Raw genomic sequence first — 21705 nt, forward strand, 5'->3', positions numbered from 1 at the left:
ATCTCCCATAAAGGAAATTTTCCCACAAAGGAAATTTTCCACTATCTGGGGAAATGTACTTTAAACATGTAAAACATATAGCAGTTAATTCTTTTTCCTGAAAGCAGAGCTTTCTACATCATGTCCATTCCCAGGGCTGTCAATCATTATCCAGCCAGCATATTATTCAGAAGGTGGAGCTGTCAGGCAGAAGGAATAAAAGGTAAGAAAAGGAAAGCTTCTGCTTCTTGCTGATGCCAAGGGTAAGCAAGATTATGTCAAACCTCTAACAGAGTCCCCTCTCCTTGCCCCACCCCCTGCTCCTATATAACACGTGCTGCATTTAGCAACACCTGCTTTTACCCAGCTGGTGCTGGGGTGTGTGTCTGTGCCTGCTTCTCCCCCCTGCTGATGGATGCTCTTGCTGGCAGCCCCCTTGGCTGGCTCTGCGTGGGCATCACCACACTTTTTGGGGTGACTCTGCTCTGCATGGCCAAGAGGAGCCTGGCAAAAAAAGCAAACATGCTGGTGTGGAGCCTCCTGCCCACCTTGCTGGGGCTGCTGTCTGGGGCTGGGCTGGGGGCTGGAGGGGGGCTGGTGGTGTTCTGCATTGTGTGCCTTGGCACCTGGGTGTACCTGGGTGGCAGGGCACTGCTGCCCGTGGGGGACAAAGCTGTGCTCATCACAGGTAAGGTGCCACGGGTGTCTGCTGGGAAGTAAAAACTGGCTTGTCTCACAGGTGGGCTGGAAAACTTTCTGTCCTTGGGTTAGGTATCTCTGAAGTGCATGCTTATAAGGTTTCTTTTATTTAGTGTTTTTATATTTGCTTTGTCAGAGATGTTTTTTTCCAGGTAAATAAGTGCTCTGAAATTAAGTAGAAAAGCAACTTAATAGACGCTATTATTTTTTAGTATCTTGTTTCATCTTTACAAGTAGCTTTTTAGACATATTTGTGAAATTAACTGGTGCAAAAAAGCCTGAGAACACTTATGATGGTCTAATCTTTTAGGAGAGACATTAGTTTCTGGAAGCTCTGGGAACACTGCATTCATACATTACTTTTGTTTACTTGAATTTATTGGACTGGTTCTGGATGTGTGATTATCTCTTGGTGTGCACACTTGCGTGGTACACACTGTATATATCATGTCTGTGCTTCAAGACACTGGTTGGCTTCCACCTCTTTGAAATGATGCATGAAATCACTCAGGAGTGAGTAATTTCCTTCACTAGTAGTGAAAGTTCAGAGCTAATTAATTCAGTCTCTATTAACACCCTGATCTACTCAAAACCCACTTCTGGTTTGCAGGGATGGCATTTTTGCAGTTTTATGGCTTTTCTCCTCTTTCTTCTAAAACTTTAAATGTAGTTTATTATTGTTAATCAAACCTTTAAACCAGAGTGCCTGCCAACTGCTTCCTGCACAGCTAACTGCTCTTTTTTTGTTTTATATTTTCTCTTTTTTCCCCTCTGGAAAGCTGAATTAAATTGCTTTAGTTTATATAGCTATTTCTTGCAGAATTTCATTTTATTTTATGGAGACACCTGGAAATAATTTAGATTTGTCTAGCAAGCATTAATATAGAGATTAAATAGAAAAGTTAAGAGAGAACAAGATGAGCAGAGTTCTCCCCTTGTGGTTTACCTGCCAGCTGGGTTTCTCCTGGAGGTGAAACAGATGAAGATGGGTATCAGGCAGGGGCAATGGGGAGCACTGCTTCCCCCCCTGCGGGCACAGGGGTTGAGCAACTCCTTGCTCTTTTTAAGACTGGAATTCTTCAGGAAAAAGCACTCTCTTGGAGCTTACCTGCTCTAGAGAATTTAAATTAGAGCAAGAGAGGGGAGTGAAGAACTTTTGGGTATGCTCCAGCAAGTGAATGTACTTTCTTTCTACCTGTGCTGTAAGTGTCCTGAAGAAGTGCAAGTTTGGACACCTCTGACACAGCTGAGGAGGCTCTGCTTGGACTTTATTTAAATCCTGACTGGTATGCAATCAGTCAAACCCTTCATCAACTGCAACAATTACTCAACACATTGCTTGCTTAAATTACTCTGACTGTAGTCCTGTTGTTCCATACCAGCTGGAGGATGTGTGCAAGGTGCCTTGAAATAAATTTGGTGTCCTTTTCTCCAGTTTAGACAAGACCTGAGGCAGGCATTTAATGAGAAATAGTAATGTGTTTTATTTTTTATTTTATTCTCCAGCCCCTTTCAGCCCCAAAGGGCTGAGGGATGCTGCTACTGTGTTCTGGCTTTCTCAGATATTCTTCTCATCTTCTTTGGGTGGCCTTTGTATGGGTGTTGCTGTGTGTTATTTATTTATATCAGCAGTTTGCCAGGTATAATGAGAAGGGAAAATCTGCCCAGTTGTGACTTTTTTCACATGAATAAGTGTGGGTGTGGGAGCAGTCTTAAAGTCATGGATGAAACATTTCTATGGATCATCTTGCTGGGACAGTGTTCTTAAACAGAAGCTCTTGGACATGCAAACAGACCCAATTGCCAGCTTCCCTAAAAATCAAATGACCAAGAAGCTCTGAAGTGTCAGGAACTGTAAAATTTTTGCCTTGGTTATTCTGGATGCAGTGGGATGATTTTCTTCAGGTAACTTGGTCTTTTCATTCCTGGTGTGTGACTTGGTGTTTCTGATGCTTGGTGTGAGCTCATGATGCAGTTCACTTTTGGTTGCTACTGACATCCTTTCATTATAAAAATCTTCTAGTTATTCACAAATATTTGTTTTTGACATAGAAAAGGGGGTGGAGGGGAATTATCTGTTTTCTTGCCTATAGACTATTGTAGGAATTTTGTGAGTTGAAGGCTAAAGTTTCTCTGGAGGAAAATCAAGCCAGACTTGTTTTGATAAAAGCAGGGGACAAACCCAGCAGCAGGCACACATCAACTCTGCTTTTTATTTCCTATTTGGGGTTGCTACACCCATCTCTACTTTTTGAGAACTCTGCCCCTTTCCAAGTTAAAGCTGCTGTGTAAAATTAAGCATTGTGGCTGTGTGCTTGATGGGAAGGATGGAAGTGAAAGGATTTGATCCAGAAATAGGATTTTTCACTAAGAGAGAAAGAAAGAATCACACCCCACCCCTGAACCCAGAGATCTCTGTGTCTTTGGGATAATTGCAGGCCTCTTCATGTCTCTTCAGGGAATTCCAAGAATGCAGGTTTGTTCTTCTCTTTCAGGTCAGGGTTGCTGGAAGCAAAGTGTTATGTATGTGGTGATCTGGTGCATCTTGAACCAACTGCAGACTTCAAAAATGCCAAACCACATTTTTTTTTTTAAAGGATTAAATAGAGCACAAGTAATTCCTTTCAACATCTTGCACTGATTGATCCAGGCATTTAGTACATGTTTCTTTCATGTCACCTGGAATTAGTTTTTTTAAAGTTACAGGAATGACAAGCCCCAGTTGAAAGACAGAACACAAATTAAGATCCAGCACAAGAAAGAGGAGTCTCTCTGGCACTCAAATTCTTTTGACTGTGGAGTCTGAGTACAGGAGCAGGCCCATGTATAGCTATGATAATATCTGCCTTGCTGTGCCAAAATCAGATTAAACATTACAGTTTCTGGTAGGGTTAAGCAGGGAGTATCTCAGGTCTTTCACAATTGAAGAAATAGTCCAGAACTTTTAGGAGTCCCAACATTTTGTCCTGCATTAAGGTTTTGGCCATGCAAGTGGGTTTGGAAGCTGGGTGGTTAGGTAAGAAATTGCTGTTGTAGGAGATAGCTGAGGTCTGGCTGGAGGTCTCCAAGGAATCTCGGGTCAAATCAGCACCCAGGGGAGGCTGCAGTGCCATTCTGCAGGACATGCTGATGTAACTCAGTGTAAAAGCTGTGTGAATTTCGTAAAATCCTCATTGTCCTCCTGACACTGCCTTTTGCAGAACTCCTGCAGCACAGTCCCTATAAACTCTGTCCCTGGCAGAGCCCTGTGTTGCTGCTTTGGGCAGATGGGGGAGATGTTTCCCCCTTTGCTAAGATGCTTCTCACTTGATGGGAAGAATGGAAACTGGAGTTTAAAAAGACACTGGGAGAGAAAATACTTAAAAGCAGCTTAAGATAGTGACAGCAAAATACTTTTTGAAACTGAGAGGTTTTTGAATCAATGGAATTATGTGTTAAATATTTGTAATTATTACCAGAATGACACAATTGTGCCCTCAGAAATCTTTGTGGCTCATTTGTTTGGGGTTGTTCCTGGCTTTTGCTGTACAAAGTTTGGCAATAATTTTATCGAGAGAATAAAAAAATTTCTGATGGAAGTTTGCATGAATTAGACAGCTGGGTCTTAGGGTTTGAAAGCACTGAATTCCTTTTCTGGTAAAGAAGCAGCTGGTTAGCATTGGCTTGGTGGCAGCCTGTGACCAAAAAGGATTTTTCAGAAGGATTCAGGTGATGTTAGACTGGAATAACACAATTTATTTGAATTAATTAACAGAACCCACCAATTTCTTTGAATTCCAGTGCCCTGTAGTTGCTTTGTCCATCTGACATTTCAAACTACACTACTTAAGTGTTTCTGTTGGGGTTTTTTTCCTAGATACTTTTGTTATGAAGTTTAAATATTTATATAGAACCACTCTGGGGTTTTTTTGGTTTTTTTTTTTTTTTCTCTCTAAATCTTGGAGTCACTCAGTGGGAGAACATGAGCTGGTGGCATCAACTGGGAGCCAAGAGGTCTGTCAGACTTTGTGGAACACGTGAAGGTTCAGCTTGTCAAATCTTCAGATCTGAACCTTTCCTTCTACTGTCATTTGTAGTTCACTGACTTTGTTTTTATCATCTTTTTGTCTACATTTGCATGTAACTTTTCAAGTGTCTTTTTGGTGCTTTCAGGAAGTGACACTGGGATTGGACACGCACTGGCTAAATACCTGGACAGCTTGGGGTTTGTGGTGTTTGCTGGGGTTTTGAATAAGGATGGACCTGGAGCTGAGGAGCTGAGACAAACCTGTTCTCAGAGACTGTCTCTTCTGCAGCTGGATATAACCAATGCCACCCAAGTCAAGGAAGCCTATCTAAAAGTCTCAGAGAAGTTGAAAAATAAAGGTAAAGCTTTCTCCTTTTCCTTTTCCTCTCCTTTTTCCTTTTCCTCTCCTTTTTCCTTTTCCTCTCCTTTTTCCTTTCCTCTCCTTTTTCCTTTTCCTCTCCTTTTTCCTTTTCCTCTCCTTTTTCCTTTTCCTCTCCTTTTTCCTTTTCCTCTCCTTTTTCCTTTTCCTCTCCTTTTTTCTCTCCTTTTTCCCTTTCCTCTCCTTTTTCCTTTTCCTCTCCTCTTTCCTTTTCCTCTCCTTTTTCCTTTTCCTCTCCTTTTTCCTTTTCCTCTCCTTTTTCCTTTTCCTCTCCTTTTTCCTTTTCCTCTCCTTTTTCCTTTTCCTCTCCTTTTTCCTTTTCTTCCCATTATAATGGGAGTAGTAATGTAGCTTACAAGGTCCACCTCTTGCCTGTTGGGTGTCTTATGGCTTAGGTGTGTGAGTGATTTCCATGGCACAGTCTGTGAGCACTCAGGGTATTTGTATTAATGCCTCCTGCTTTCTGGGGCACACAAAAGCCAGAGGTGACTCTTCATGGAGTGCTTGATGTGGATCTGTAGCTGCAGACCTCCTCTGGGTCTGAAGGCAGCATCCAGCTCTTCAGTTGATTTGTTATGGAGCTGCTGCATAGCACACCTCTGCTTTTTCCTCTTCCCAGGGCTCTGGGGAGTCGTGAACAACGCAGGAATCCTGGGCTTCCCTGCAGATGGTGAGCTGCTCCCCATGAGCACATACAGGCAGTGCATGGAGGTGAATTTCTTTGGGGCTGTAGAGGTGTCCAAAACCTTCTTACCTTTACTACGGAAATCCCAGGGGAGGTTGGTGAACATGTCCAGCATGGCAGGTGAGTTAAACTCAAATACCAGGTTTATTTCTGAAGCAACAGGAAAAAAACAACCCAAACAACTGATTTTCTTGTCAAAAACACTGAGGAAGGTGTTGCTTGCCCATACAACTAGGGAATTAATGTTTAGGTAGTAACTGCAAGGTTTTTCTTTTGTTTGGGAGACCATTTACAGAAAACAACCCTTAAAGAAGAAAAAATTAATATGGCTGAAGCCACAGTGTTATAAAAGACAGTGAAATGAAAACCTTGGGATATAGATGCAATGCCTGATAGCCTTGTGAGCTTCCAGCACAGTGAGTGGTAAATCACAAATGCTTCTCTAACAAGTTCCAGCAGAGGTTTCTGGCCACCTCAGTGTGTGTCTCATTGAACCACACTCTGGAGATGCCCTAAAGGTGTCTGCCTTGTGCAGAGAGACAGGTTCTCTTCCTTTTGGGATGGTTACACCCGAAATTCCAACCTTTTTTTAATACTTTGAGGTAAATTGGAGCACAAATATCTTTTGGGTAAGCTCATGGCATTTGCCATTTGTAAGAGTTTATAAATAAACATTAGATATTTCTCTTGGGCAGCTCCACCCTTGTAGGGCTCAAGCACTATAGGTAGAGAGAGCTTAATGAGAAAAGATCTGCCGAAAAGAAACATTCAATCCTTCAAGGACTAGTTTTATTTTTTGCTGCCTCCTACAATTCTTTCCAGAGTGCATAATCCTAGAGCGTGATCTGCTAATCACCAGGAACCTGAAGGGAGTGTGTTTTTATTTCTTTAAAAATATTTTGGGTGTCATCTTGAAGATACTTTGGCCCAACTTACTAGGAAAGTGGTGTATTTTTCATTGATAAAATTTTTTCAAAATTATGAACAGCCTATAATATGCTTTCCAGCTTTGTTCCATAAATTGGATCCTGTGCTTACTTATTATAACATGAGCTTCTATTCTAGGAAGACAGCTGAAATGGTGAGAGACAGGAACAAAACTAATGCAGTATCTGGTAGCCAACAGCTGAGGAGCAAGATTGCTTCTTTGAATGTGAGACCTGCTTGAAGCAGGATGTTGTGATGCTGGAAAGTATTTTGGTTTATGACCTCTTAAGGATTTACCATATTGTCTGCTTCCCAGATTTTCCTTTGCCCTGTCTGCTTGGATCCTTGTTTCTGCACAGTTGGTGCCCACCCAAATCCTGCTTTCCTGCTGGGGTGGCTTGTGAAGGTGTTACCTTGTGTTCATGGTTTATGTTGAGGATGTGGCCTCAGCCTAGCTCTGACACTGTCATCTTCTCTTTTCTTTTTATAATCTCAAGTCTGTTTTGTATCTGCACAGCTGTGTTTGTGCTTTGTTGCTGGCACTAAAGAAATCAGGACTGAACGATCAGAGGGATCTTTCTGGTGCTGCTCTGCCCACCAGCCCTTGCAAACACAGAGACAGAGGACAGACCTCTCTGTTCTGAGCACCCCAGTGAAGCTTGCACCTTTGGTGTTTTGGGGCAGATGTCTTAATTCTTGGCATGAATCCTCCAGCTGCCTTGCAGGGATAAATGGAGAGCTTCCCTCTGCTGATTAATTTGCCCCTTCAGGAGCTGGAAATGACCCCACTCAAACTACCACTGCTCACACAGACAGGGGTGTTGCATTGAGGCTGGTTTGGGGAAAAAGCTTCCTCTTACCATGGGGGCTGAGGGAAAACATTAGCAGACAGTTAGCAAGGTCTTCTTGTGCCAGATGGGTTCCTGTCTGTGTAGAGCTAATTTAACCAGGCTGGAGGTTAGCCTGACCTGGGAGGGAAAACTAATTGACTCCAACCAATTGAAACTCAAACTTATTCAGATGCATACAGAAGGATAATTAACATGATGACTTCTTCAAAAGAATGACTCTGTGCAGGAAGCTCCCATGATAGCTTGGTCAGTGCAGTACAAAACCCAATAAAAGGTAAGAGTGACTTACCTGAAAATTCTCCTGTACCAAAGTATCTCCTTTGAAAAGATTTAAATACACTGAGATAACTGTATAATGGTTGAAGCAGAGGGTGTACCATAGGATGAGCCCATGGAGGCAGGAGGAGTGATGTGCCCCAAGGAGAAGTTGCCTGTTCTGTTCCCCCCTCACCTCCCTCTCATGGTGGCTGTGATAACCCAAAAACCTGGCAGTGGTAACACTAACCTTGTGGAGAAAGTGGGGGTTGGCTGAAGAAGGGGAAGTTGCTCAATTCAGAGTGTCTCTGGATTTTTCAAAAGCTAAAGAAATGAGAGTCTGCCAGTTTTTGGAACAGAGGAAATCTCACTGTTTGGCAGATATTATCTTCTGGACTAAAACCATATAGAGTTATTTTAAATTCACTTAAAACTGTGGCTGTTTGTTTATCTTTTAATCTGAACAAAAACTGCTGGATTGGAATACAACTACAAGCAGGGGATCTGCTTCTCCAGTGGGTCTCAGGGACTCCTGTCACCTGGGGTCTGCAAGTCCAGCTTTGGTTTGTCTGCAGAGGTTTTTCTCACTCTTGCACTGTTGTCTCTGGTCTTTCTGAGAGTAGCTGGGAGATAAGTTAGCTTTATAAAGCTAAAACTGAGATTACTTACCCTGTTGTAACTGTGGTTTATAGCAGGGGCTTGAAATTCATGTTAGTGACAAGAACAGCAGCATTACACTGTTCCTTCCCTATTTAGATGTACTAAAACATTATCTGTGGTTTTGAAACGAATGGCCATAACTTTCAGCAATTTTTACCCTTTAATGCAATACAATTTATTTTTCCTCCCATACAAGGTGTCTTATCAGGTGTTACTAAGCATAATTGCTCTAAGCAACTGCTAATTTAAAACCTTCACTTTTTTTTCACCTCTAGAAAGAAGTGATTCCCTCACTGACTTGTCTTTAACCTCAGTGAGAGTCACATCATTTTGTTTGTGCTATAATCTCCCTTCTAAATCACAGGAATAAAGGCTGGGAAGAGCCACCACCGAGCTTTATCATGTTTATATTGCTCCTGCAGGAGGCATTCCACTACCAAGGTATGCTGCATACGGTGCATCCAAAGCAGCTCTGTCCATGTTTTCTGGAGTAATGAGGCAAGAGCTTTCCAAATGGGGAATTAAAGTTGCTGCAATTCATCCGTCAGGCTTCCGAACAGGTTGGTGGTTGACATTTCATTCTTTCTGCCTTTTCTCTTTCCCTCTACTCCAGCAGCCTCAAACAGGGCCCTGAGAGATTCTCAGCAGTCAGACTTTTCCCCCATTCTTCATGTTGATTATGGAAATTAAGATGCACTTTTTTTTTTTTTTTTTTTTCCTTTTTTGGCAAGATTTGATCCTTTCAGGTCTGCGTGCTGCCTGCCTTTGCTTCCCCAGCCCAGCCTCTCTCCTGGGCAGAGATTTGTCTCATTTTAGACAGGGCAGGGGTCAGGCAATTGCTGCCTTCCCTTTGCTCCAGCTGTGTTGAATTTCACAAACTGAGCATCACTGTGTGTTTGTTTTCATAGAATGGTTTTGGTTGGAAGGGACCTTCAAGTTCCAGCCCTCCTGCACAGGCAGGGACATCTTCCTGTAGACCAGGTTGCTCAAAGTCCCACCCAGTCCGGTCTTGAACACTTCCAGGGATGAGGCATCCACAAGTTTCCTGGGCAGACTGTTCTGGGTCTTGCCACCCTCACACTAAACAATTTCTTCCTTGTGTCTAATCTAAATATACCCTCTTCCAGCTAAAACCCATTACCTATTATCCTCTCCCTTGTTAAAAGCCTCTCCCCAGCTTTCCTGTAGCCTCTTCATGTACTGGAAGGCCACTATAAGGTCTCCACAGAGCCTCCTCTTCTCCAGGCTGAATGACCCCAACTTTCTCAGCCTGTCCTCACAGGAGATGTGCTCCAGTTCTTTGAGAATCTTTGTGGCCCTCCTCTGAGCTGTCTGCTAAGATGAAATGAGTGTTTCAGCTTGCTTGTCCTGCATGAGAGTGTCAGGACTTGCTGCCAGTCCTACCTTTCGAATATCAGAGCTCTTCTTATTGAACTGCTCAGTTTACACTGAAGCATCTGCATCAATACCTGTCATCCTGCTTACTGCTGTCAGTATTACTCCATGTAATCTCTGATCCTTCCTCTCCACCCCTTCCCTCTGCTACACTCCTGCTTTTTGTTCCAAATCCTCCCTCCACTGCTCTGAGCACTTTCTGCAGATCCTGTCCAGGTTACAGCCCCAGCTCCTGCTGCACGCAGCCTCCCTGGCTCCTCTCCCACCTGGGAGCAGAGGATGTGTCACACAGGTCCCTGCTCTCTGCATGTGCCTGGCAGCTCCCTGCAGACAACCTCAAATCCCACAGCTACCTACTAGGGTGGGGGTGGAGAAGAACTCAGTGTCTATTGATTGTAGAGGAATTTTTCTCATTCCACCCCAAACCCGCTCGCTTTCTGGCGCTGTTGCTGCTGCAGGTATTCAAGGCACACCTGACCTGTGGGATAAACAAGAAAAGGAGCTGATGGAGAACCTCCCAGCAGACACAAGGCAAGAGTATGGTGAGGACTACCTGCTGGGGCTGAAGAGCTACCTCCTGCACATGCCTGAGTACTGTGCTGCTGACCTCTCCCCTGTGCTGAGTGCCATCCTGCACGCTCTGCTGGCCAAGAGACCACATGGTATCTACACCCCTGGCAAAGGGGCTTACATCCCCCTCTGCATCTTCTGCTGCTTTCCTCTCTGGTTCTATGACTTTTTCGTTAGTAAGATGCTGAGCTCTGACTCTGTCCCAAGGGCACTGAGGACATCAGAAGCTGAGAGCAAAAATCTCTGAGGTATCTATCGGCGTTTGTCTTGCTTGATAAGACAACTGGGAAAACTATTTTAAGACACTGCTCTTTATTGTACTCTATTAAATTGTATTTACACTGCCTTGCAAAGAGAGGTAAATCATTGTGTTAAGAGTAATGTAGCAGTGGGTAAACAGAAATGGAAAGCTATCCCCAGAAGGGGCATTTTTTGAGAAATGTCAATGTTTGCCTGGTGTCTTTGTACCCTGCCTTCTGTGTAAGGTGTCTCATGAGGTTATATAGTTCCTGCCTGCTTCAAAAGGCACCACCAACACACAGACAGATGTATAACCTGTTTTTTGAAACAAAGGAAAAGAAATCCTGAAGACTCACCAGCCTTCTCATACTTTATAAACTTTATTCCTATGATTGGAGAGATTTAGAAACATCTCATGCAAATCTTTCTCACTGCAGCTTCAGCCTAATATGCTGGAGGCATTTCTGACTGTGTTGCTGTTGGACCTGAGGAATGATTGACCTTTTTCCCCCCAAGTTTTGTAAAGTGTATTTGTGATGCTTATAATGTGTTCTCTTTGCTAGACTAAGAGGCATAAATTAGTTGGGAAGAAAAATGAACAGGACTGATCTAGACCTTCACAAAGGTCCTTTTTGCAATATTAGAAAAAGTAATAGTAAGTATATCAGATACTAATTTGATGTGACTGTCTTGGCCATTCTGTGGATTGTCTGTGTATGTCTGTGCTGCTTTAATTATTAGTAAACTGATCTCACTTCTGCTTTTTGTACAATTCCTTTCTTGGTTGGGTTTATGAAGAACTCGAGGTTTTTCTCCATTTCTCCTGCACCTTCCTGTGTTCCCCCTGTCCTGGTGAGAGTTTGTGCTCACTCCTCTAATTAGGATAATTAACTCTTCAGGTTGGTTTTACTGAAGTCCAGTGTCCAGAATGATTTTTGCCTCTTTCCTTAATTCTAGAAACATCAGGTGCTCTCCTGCCATTGTCTGTCCCTGTGCTATGAAACCCTCACCAATGCCAAGAGGTTTGGTTTGGCAGCTCCTCACCTGTGTTTTTCCTACTCTGCCCCCTTTCTGCATTGCCCATAACACTCTCAGGCTGTGAAAGGCTGTGATATTTTGAAAGAAAGCCTCATCCCCTGAGATCCCTGGCTTGGCCACCTGCCCTATGCCTTGCTTTGACAACAGCATTTCTTTTCTGATGATAAAAAAATAGAACTCATGAGATCCTGGGCTTTAAATGTAGATGCACCTTCTTTTCTGAGCAACTTCTGGTCTTTTTTTATAATCCTACTCTTCTGATGTGCTCTTGCAATCAACTGAACAAAATCACAATTTAATTTCACCTGTAGAATTTCTCCTAACTCCTCCTGCATCTTTTCCACCAGTACCAGGCTCCTGTAAATGGGCAGAAGATGCTTGGCAGACTTGGCCCAACATTTTTGTGTCCCAGTGTGGAAATCCTCCTGTCCTGGACATTTTGTTATGATCACTTTTGCTGCTGAGACTTCTCCTTGTGGGTTTATATCAGTCCCCTGATTACAGACTTCTGCTTTCCTTTCAGACAGTTTGACCACAAATGGTTTTCACTCACAAAATCTGGGACTATTTCTCTCTTACCTTTTCTTCCTTCTTCTATTTCCCATTTTTTAATTTGTGAGCAAAAGCACACAATAAAACCAAAAATAATTGAGTAACTGGATTGTTGTGGGTCTCATCTATTGTCTGCTCTCATCTGTCTCTTTGTGCTTTTGGGGACTGGTGCTCCAGACCCTGCTTTCCCTGGGCTGGTTGTGTTCCCATAGTAGAACACTGAGAAGGAAGATGGCAGGGAGCCTTTTCCAGTGAAAAGGAAAAAAAAAAAAATTGCAGTTGGTGCCTTGTTTTGTGCAGGACACATCCCAAGTGGCTTGGAGGTGACTTGGGAGCTCTGAATTTTGGCTACCTTCAGGGTGAGGGAACTTGCTGCCTGTCAAGCCCATCTCCATCTTCAAGGGAGGTGGTTGTTTTTCACTTAGGTTACATCTGCATTGGGTGTTAGGTGCACTGGAATTTTGCCCTTAGGCATGTTAGACATTTCACAACCAAAACTCCTCTTGGCAGCCAGTTAGTAGATGTACAGAGCTATCTTCATAGCTATCTTGAATTGTTGCTTCTTGTTTGGCTGTGTTTATAATATTTTTTTTTCTTTCCCTTCACTTAATATGAATATTGTCTTGCACATTGCAGACATCAAGTTAAGCATCTACGTGGAAGATTTGATTTTTTTTTTTTTTCCTGCAAAATTTCTCTTCTAAATAGTCATTTAAGTCTTCACCTAATGACAAAGATATTTTAGCAAGTCTCAAGTAATCGTGGTATCAAAGATTTATACTGTTTTCTTTCAACAGGGATCTTAGCTTGTGTTTTAAAGATACTTCTGTTGTAACCCATTACTGAATTAAGTGCCATTTAATGGGCTGTGTTATTAGGGGTAAATTTCTTTTCCTAATGGCTTGCATTGCAAATAATCCAAACTGTGAGGCTGGGAGAACTGCAGGATAAATTGAGGGTGTTTGGCCAACACCCACATGGATGTTAATGCTGATAGGAGGTCGTGCTCTTGAGTAGCAGTGTCTGGGTGTTAAACTTGTTTGATTGCTAAAAAGACTGAGCTGATAGAAAGCTGGTTGAGGGGTGGGAGGATGTTTAGTTCTAGCAGTGGAAGTTGCTATTAGAAATCCCAAACTGAGTGCCATGATTTGGACCTGTTTCAAAGTCAAAGTTTTGAACCAAAAGCATATGGCATAAAGGAAAGCACCTCAGAAACTGAAGAAAAATTGGCTGTAGAAAAGGGCTAATAAATAATACTGTAAAATGTCTCTTAATGCCTCAAGCTAATCAAGTGTGTATCTATTAAAACCAGATGTGTGTGGTTTCAAAGGGGTATTAGGCTGCAGAAATCATGATTAAAGAGTAGGTTTTATATACATCCCTCTGATCCAGCCTCTGGAATGCAGGTTATGACCAAGAGGTGAATGCTTTGGGGTGCTTTATACTGAGCAAATTCCTGGCTGGTGTCCTGGGGCTCCCACTCTCCTACTCTGTTTATTACTCTGTCTGACATCTGTTCTTACTCCATGTGCACATTTGATTTTAAGATGTGTAGTTTTGGTGAGACAAAAGGTGAACTAGAAAGCCATTTGTTTTTATAACTGTTTTTTTATTCTGAATCCTTTTGCCCTCTTTACAGGGCCCTTGATGACAACCACATCTAGTGCATGATTCTAGCACTGCAAGCTGGGGAAGAGAGGTAAAATATCAGGTGTTTCTCTGGCTGTGTCACTGGCTGGCCAGGGCAGAAGGCCTGGTGGGGAAGTTTTGGTGGAAGAAAAAAAAAAATAAATTTTCCTAGATTTTTCACTAGTAGAAGCCAAAAACAGGGATGGGGAGAAAAGGAATAGTCACTTTTTCTCTTGCAATGAGCATAAACAGAAGCTTGAATTATTTCTAAAATATTTAAAGTTGGACTATGTGAGTATTAAAATGATTTCTTGCTGCTGAGATGTACAAGGATATTAGAGAAGCTCCAGATTTTGCCAGTTTGACTCCCTGCAGTCCTGAGAAGAGAGGGAAGAACTTCCATGTTCTTATGAGTGCATGTCCTGGCGTGTGTAAGGGGATTTTGGTGTTCCCAGTTGCATAAGAAAAGTTGTTCTGATTTTTTGTCTGTGTTCTTTGTATTAGGAGGATGCTTCCAGGGAACTTTGAGATCTGGGTGATGTCAAAGCACAAAGGTTTTGCTGCAGATTAACTAGTCCAGGCACAGCATTGCATGGGTACAACTATAAAATGGCTCACATTTCAATCCCCTGAATCAAAGAGTCCATATCTAGCTGTCTGCATCCACCTGTGCACCAATATCTATAGCAAGTTTAGGGCAAATACAAGAGTTTGGTTGTTTTTCCTAAAAGAGCTTGGTTTGGGGATCCTTTCTAAAATACAAAGTTTCCTGGTTTAGCCTTTTTGAGGCTGTGTTTTGGAAGCCAGCCATTATTTTGGATTCCCAAAATGATGTAACACACAAGTTTATTGGGCATTGTGGAGTCATCATATTTCTAGGAACACTCAAAGAAAATTCCTTTGAAGTAAAAATTCATGCAGGCCTGAAAGGAAAAGCTTTCAAACAAAAGATCTTGGCTTTTGCAAGGAAATAGGAGGGTGGGTTGTTTGCTCTCTTTCTTTTTTTTTTCCTTTACATCTTTAAGAAGTGTTAGGATGCATAAATGGAAAGTATTGCTGCTGCCAGGGAACACCCAGCATGTTGAATCCTGAGATACCTGAGGTGCAGTTGTTCCTGCTGGAACTTGTCACTGCTGCAGTGCTCCCACTGGAGGCCAGATTCCTGCAGCCAATGCTTTTGTCATCCAAGCCAAACATCAGAGCTGCTGCTGTTCAATTACAGATGTGTTGTGGCAACCTTGAGGCAGTGGGCTTTTACTGCTGGAAGAGAGGTAATTGCTTTTATTTTTAAAGCATGACTAAACCATAAATCAAGAATCACTGACACATCATGAAAGGAGGTGAGGTTTAAATCTCTTTAATAGGATAAATGGTTTTTAAGCATGTTGTACAGGTCACTGTAACCTAAGCTAATGAATCTGGCTTTAACAAGCTGTATGAAAGTAATTACAGTGATATAAACAGTCTCTGCAGGTTTAATGCCTGGAATATGTAGGTTAAACAATCCAAGTTTATATCCCTGTTCATCTTGTCATCTTCAGCTTTGGAAAGAGTGCTGAACAAGCTGGAAATTAATCCTGTAAGCTAAGAATTTGGATCTTGCCAACTGCCATCAGTGAGAAAAGGAAGGATGGCTCAGTGGTCAAGGGGCAGCTCTCAAATCCTGGTGGAGCCAGCTCAGCCTCTGCTACTGCTCTGATAAATCAGGAGAACTCTCAGGGGTGCAGAGTCTGCAGCTTTCTCTGCAGAGCCTTTCAGAGGTGACCTGAATGAGACTATTTCTCTTCCAAGAGTTCCACATTCTGGCTCTTGTTTCCACCAAGCCCACCTGGATTTGGGACTTCTCCCCTGTGTTATAAGAGGAAAGGTTTCAAACTTCAAAATAAGAGCTGCAAGAGGAAGCAAAGATCCAAGGGGGGTGAGAATGAAAGATCTAAAGAAAACAAAATGACAGTGTTTGGTATAAGAAGGAAGGAAAAGAAAAGGAAGGAGGGAAAAGGAAGGAAGGAGAAGGAAGAAAGGAAGGGAAAGGAATAAAGGAAGGAAGGAAATGAAATGCTCAGGAAATGGGTTTAAACAGGTTCAGGTCTCTTGGCACATCACAGTCTCAGTCATGTTAACCTACACACTGTCTTCCACACCTACTGACCTAAAAATCTGCTACTTAAGAAACTCTGAAGTGTGATAAAAATATTTTGAAGCTTTACTCATGTTACTTGCTATTGTAGCATCCTGTCCCATAAAAGCCCTGGGATGGGGGTGAGCTGTTCTGACATCGAGAGCTGTGGTGAGAACAGGAGTGGTTGCTCCAAGCCACACCTGTTCCTAGTGGCTCTGGAGTGGTAACGGGAGGAGAACATGGGGTGTTTTATTTCCACATCCCTGGGAATGAGGAGGTGTTGGCAGTAGGACAGCACCTATCAGTGCTCCCACACTAAGCCTGCACAAGTCTGGCAGTGCTGACTTCTTTGCTCTCTTTCTTTGGAAGAAAGGATATCTCACTGTACTTGGTTTCATAATGGGGGGGAGGGAAAAAAAAAAATAAATATTGCCCTTAAGCCAAAGTAATTTTCATAGCTGCAATCTGTGAGAGTAGGTCCTGGGTTTCCTGTGGGCATCCACTGCCAGCAACAAGTGCTGACACTGATCCCCCAGCATCTGTGGAATCACTGATGCATGTATGACACAGGGAACAAAACAAACAAGATGAAGAAGATGATGTGCATCTGAGAGTGCCCGAGGGTGATTTATTCTCCTGCTGTGTGGGTGAATTGTACCTTTTCAGAAAAAAGGGTTAGAAATCACTCTTATGGCTTCTGCATATCTCAGAAAGCATCTTAATGCCTTTAATTTCTCAATTTGCTGCCTGAAGGACAAAATTCTAAAGGCCTAATTTAATGAAAAAGATGAATGGGGGAATACAGAGCAAACTTGATACAATTATTGTGTTTTAATGTATATGCAGCACTGTAATCATGTTGCATGCTTGGCATAGATGAATTAAGGGAATATGAGGCTTAAAATTTAAAAAAAAATGTTTCATCATGTAGAATTGTCTTACAAGTTCATGTTGGGACCTGGATGTTTCATAATCAGATTTGATTTATATGTTCATAATACAGTGTTGTTCATATCCCCTCACTCCAAATGTGGCCACTGTGGTTGCAAACAAGTTGCCCTGAGTGTTAGAGTGGGAAGCACTCTTAAATAAAAAAAGAAATCAAACCAAAACAAAGAAACACCCCCAAGAAGGAGCCTACTTACCAGCAGTGACTTGGAAACATGACTTGCGGCCATGCCGTGGATCCCTCTGTGGTTTTCAGGTGTTCTTCAGGCTAGGAAAAGGCTCAGAGTAGGAATAAAAAGGGATTTGTGTTAAAAACAAGGAGGTAAATGATCCTGCTCTGCCTGCTGGTTTAGGATCTGTGTGGAGAAGCAAATGGGGAGTGGAGCTGGACCCAGGTGCTGGGTGGCTGTGTCCAAGGGTGCAGCCCAGCATCCCAGCTCCAGGGATGTCAGTGGAATTGGAGCATCAGGGAGCCAAGGGTGGCAGGAGCCATGAAGAAGGGCAATGGGATGGATGTGCCAGGGGAGCTTAGGGCTAAAATTTAGCAAACTGGAGGTAAAGGGAGCTTCTGCTGGGGGAAATGTTCTGTCCTCACCAGGGCTGAGGTGCAGAGCAAGGAGAGCTGCACAGAGGGGCAGGGAGCTGCCTGACATGGAGTTTTTGGATTTGTTATTTTTGTTTGGTTTGAAGGCCCTTGAAAGCGTGGCTGAGATTCAGATTTCCTCTGCTGAGCATGGGAGGAAATGCAGGCTTTCACCCCAAGGTTATCAGAGAATTTAGTTGCAAGTTGTGAATGGCTTACATGAAGGGACAGCTACAGATCCTGGCTCTGCTACAGCTTGTGGCAGCTGTGAGGTACCTGGCAGGGTCCTACCTGGATGTGTGATATTCCTTTTTCTTTCCACAGTGACAGGACAACACTCAGACACCAGAGTTACAGCTCCAGAGGGTATTTATCTCCAGGAGTGGAGTCACTGGGAGGGAAGATGGATGTTGTCTCTCCTACAGAAATGGGCAGTCAGATTATGTCCCTCAGTTTGTCACTGGCCTGTGCAGCAGCCAGAGCCCCAGCAGTGCCTGAGGATTCCCTTGCAGCTGCACCAAGAGGGCAGCATCCCATCCCTGCTCCTATTACAGGAGCCCCTAGAGATAAAGCAAATACTTCCACAGAGATATTAAATCTTTTCAGGCTTGTTTTCTTTAGCCTTTTGAAGCCCTGCTATTATCTGGGCTGGTCCTGGTTCTTAGTGGACATTTCTAGTTGTAACCAAATTCCTGGTGCAGGGATTTGCTTCTCAGTTTGGAAGCACTGAAATCAAGTGCCTTAATTTTTAAGCTAATGAAGTGGGGTTCCCTCTGGGGTGTCACCCAAGCTGTTCCAGCATCACAGGTTGCCAAACTTTGTGGGTGTCTTTGGGAAGCAGCAGCTTGTTTCTTCTGTGACCCCATCAAGAATTTTATTTTCTGCTTCTGTAGAGGGTGCCTGACAATCCCAGAGCTCTACCCTCTTCCAACCCAAACCAGCTGAAGCTCCCATTTCTCCCATTTATTTGGAGACTGCTGGAGCAGTGGTAAAAGGTAAAGAGTTGGTGGTGATGGGACACAGCAAAATGTTGCTGGTGCTCATGGGGACCTGGGGGAAGGACTTTGGTTCTAAGTCCTCCTCCAGCCAGCAAGCCAAGCTGCTGCCTACTTGGATAACTCTGTTCAGACAGCAATCAGAGCCAGCAGCTCTTTGCCAGCATATTAACTACACATTTTGCAACACTTTGCTAAATATTTACAGACTATTTACACCTGAATTTCAGCAACAAATTCTCTTGCATGAAAAGCTAATTTAGGCTGTGGGGAAAGATGCAAAATACTGTAAAATGAAAAAAAAAATCGGAATGCCTAAAAGTCACAGGAGTTTTACTCAAAATAAGCACCTCCTCTGAATTTGAGCTGTGGTCTCTTTTAACTCCAGTAACTGAGTTGTGAGATTTAACAGGGAGACAAGCAAGTGGTTCACCTGTTTTTCTATTGTAGTGGTAGGTGAAGAGGAATATCAGGCAGGAGGGAACCACCTGGAGAATATGGAGCTGAGCAGGGACTCCTATGACTGAGCTGCATCTGGGGACACTGGTGGGCTGGGCACACCTCACCCCAACGTGTGCTGCCAAGAGGGACAGGAGGAACAATTCCCATCTTTGGATAATGGAGATAAAAATGATGAGGAGCAAGGGAACACATCCTGGCTTGTTGTGAGGAGCTGTCAGGAGGGAGCCAAGGAAAGATCCTGAGCACCAAGTGCAGTAAATACAGAGTCAGCTGCAGCACATCTCCCATCAAAGCTTCCTGCTGCCTCTCCAAGGTGTCTGGAGATGGCCTTGGCCCAAGGAGCACAAGGGGGGTACCAAAGGCTTAACTGGGCAACACTGAACTGCACCTCACACCCTTCCCAAGACCAGTTCTTACTGATGAAATCATCTTACAGCTCTAGAAAGCAGAGGAAGGTCTCTGGCAGCTTTGAGATCTTGTGTTTCATAGGAAGATTTTGGTGTTTTCATAAAAATATCATTGCCTTCATATGTGTTTTTGTAACTGGACGTGTGTCCAGTTGCTGATGGTTCTGGCCCAGCAACAGATAATTGTCACTGGCTGCATGGACCTATATGTAGCAGTTTGCAATGAGCAAGCCTGGACTTCTTTTTCTTTTTCTTTTTTTTTTTTTTTTTTTTAAATATGTTTGTACAACTCCATGAATGTAAATCTAATGATAAAACCAGCAGGAGCCAATCTGAGTGAACCATGGAGGTGGTTTGCATCCAGGTGTGCAGTACACACTGTCCCAACTTAAATCTTTAATCAGCTGAACAGAAATTAACTCTGCAAATTTTCTTTCTGGGTTAAGGAAAGCAAGAAGTGCCAACTCTCCAGCCTCCTTGCAGTCACACAGCCTTTCCTCCTTGAGCACCACACAGAAGCAACTGAGGAACTGCTTAGTGCCAGGAACACCGAGAATGGGATTCACAGGATGTTCTGATTCAAATCTGGATCCTTGCAAACAACAAAAGCCAAGGGGGAAAAAAAAAATTACAGGGCTTGAATTTGCAAGTGAAATCATATTTCATGCACAATTCAGAAGAAATTGTGAAATCTTCCCAGGTATGAGAATCCCCAGAGTTTCATGTACATGCAGCTGGCTGTCCACAGTCTTGCCAGGGCTCCCTGTTTGCTCGTTTTAGGCAGGAAAACATTTTAAGGAGAGGAATCCAAGCCCCAAAACCTGTAACATCTTTTCTTGTGGTCATCCAACACTTACCTGGGGAACACAAAAGGTTTGGAGCCCATCAGCCCCTTAGCAGGACTCAGCTCTTTGTTCATAATTTCTGGATGGAGAACATAGGTGTGAACTCAGTAAATCCAAAACAAATCATGAAGAAATGAGAAAAGCTGTCTTAGATCATTGGTACTAAGGTTAAACTGGAGAGAGCTCTCTCCTCCTTCCCATTTGATCCTTTCCTGGCAGTGAGCTCTTGATTTCTCTCTTTGTACCCATTAGAGCTCTCAGGCTGTCAGTGGATGGAGGTCCCCATCAGACAGCATTAATTACACTGCATTTCCCTCTCCAGAGCCTGCACAATCTGAACTCCATCTGAGCAGATTCAGTTTTTCACCTTGAAACTTCTTTTCCTTCTCCTGTATCTAGGTGACTGCTTGGCTCCACTTCTTAATTAGACAACCCACCTTTATTCTTTCAAACCTTCTCCAGAAACACAATTATTATCAATTCTGTAGAGATGAAGAGAAATCTGTCTTTTAATATTCCATGATTTTGCAGCAGCTGCCAAAGAGGGTTTCTGTGATGCTGGAGTTTATGCAGCCAGAAGGGCAAGTTGTTCTGCTGTTAAGCAGGAGATGCTGTATTTGTGTCACAAGCTGCCATCTGTCATCAAAATACAGCTGCAGAGGCAGAAAGGGTGGAATTCAGAGCATGATCACATCCTTGCAGTGCCTGGTGTCCTCCTCATCCTGCAGAACTGCCACGTGGCTGCAACAAGGTAAAAGTGATGGGTATCTGAAGGTGTCTGTGTGGTGGTCAGTGCTGGATGGTTGGCCACCTGTGTGTTAAAGAATGGAAAATGGGCTCTTCCTGAAGTTACTCCTTGGATGGGATTGGGAAAAGCTCAACTTTTCTGTGTCTGGCTGGAGATGATCCTGCTGTGGGTTGAAAGGGCAGGGTAGAAACAGAAGAGAGAATCAAAGCTGGCAGCGGGATAATCCCACCAGTAACTCCTGCAGAGCTAGCCTAGCTCCTGGTTTTCTGAAGTGTTTTGGGTTTCAGGGTGAGGTAATTCTTTGCTTTGCCTCACACAGAGGCTCTGAGCTGGATCAGGAGAATGAGCTGAGTGTACATTTTGGGTGCCACTTAGTGACAACAGAAAGAGGGAAGCTCCTCCAAACCCTAAGCTTTGTCCCCTCTCCTGACTGTGATTCAGAGGAGTGGTGGCTCCAGTGTTTCCCCTGCCAGGTCCTGGGAGTGGGGTTTATTTTCTTTTTCTGGGTCTTTGAATGCCAGGCAGCTGAAGGGATGATGTGCCCATGTCACAGATATTAAGGTGTCGTGGTGTTTGCTCCACCTGCCTGATCTTCTAAAATGGTCTTCTAATTAAATGTAAGAACCAATTAATTACAAGGTCTGTGCATGAATAAATTCTGAAATTAATGTGGCTTGGGAACCTGCAATTCAGCACCTCAGAGCTGCAAATGTCCAGTTCCTGGCCAGGAGTC

At 43.3% G+C, this 21705-nt stretch overlaps 1 protein-coding gene across 1 annotated transcript; it reads left to right on the forward strand.

The window, feature by feature from the left end:
• The first annotated feature begins 390 nt into the window (after positions 1-390).
• Positions 391-10653, forward strand: HSD17B2 (hydroxysteroid 17-beta dehydrogenase 2). The gene is made up of 5 exons (XM_008491648.2): positions 391-667; positions 4831-5043; positions 5683-5868; positions 8864-9001; positions 10295-10653. Exons 1-5 carry the CDS (start codon positions 391-393, stop codon positions 10651-10653), a joined length of 1173 nt encoding a protein of 390 aa, XP_008489870.2.
• Positions 10654-21705: the final 11052 nt, after the last annotated feature.

Source organism: Calypte anna, chromosome 11 (assembly GCF_003957555.1).
Source record: "Calypte anna isolate BGI_N300 chromosome 11, bCalAnn1_v1.p, whole genome shotgun sequence".
Taxonomy (NCBI): domain Eukaryota; kingdom Metazoa; phylum Chordata; class Aves; order Apodiformes; family Trochilidae; genus Calypte; species Calypte anna.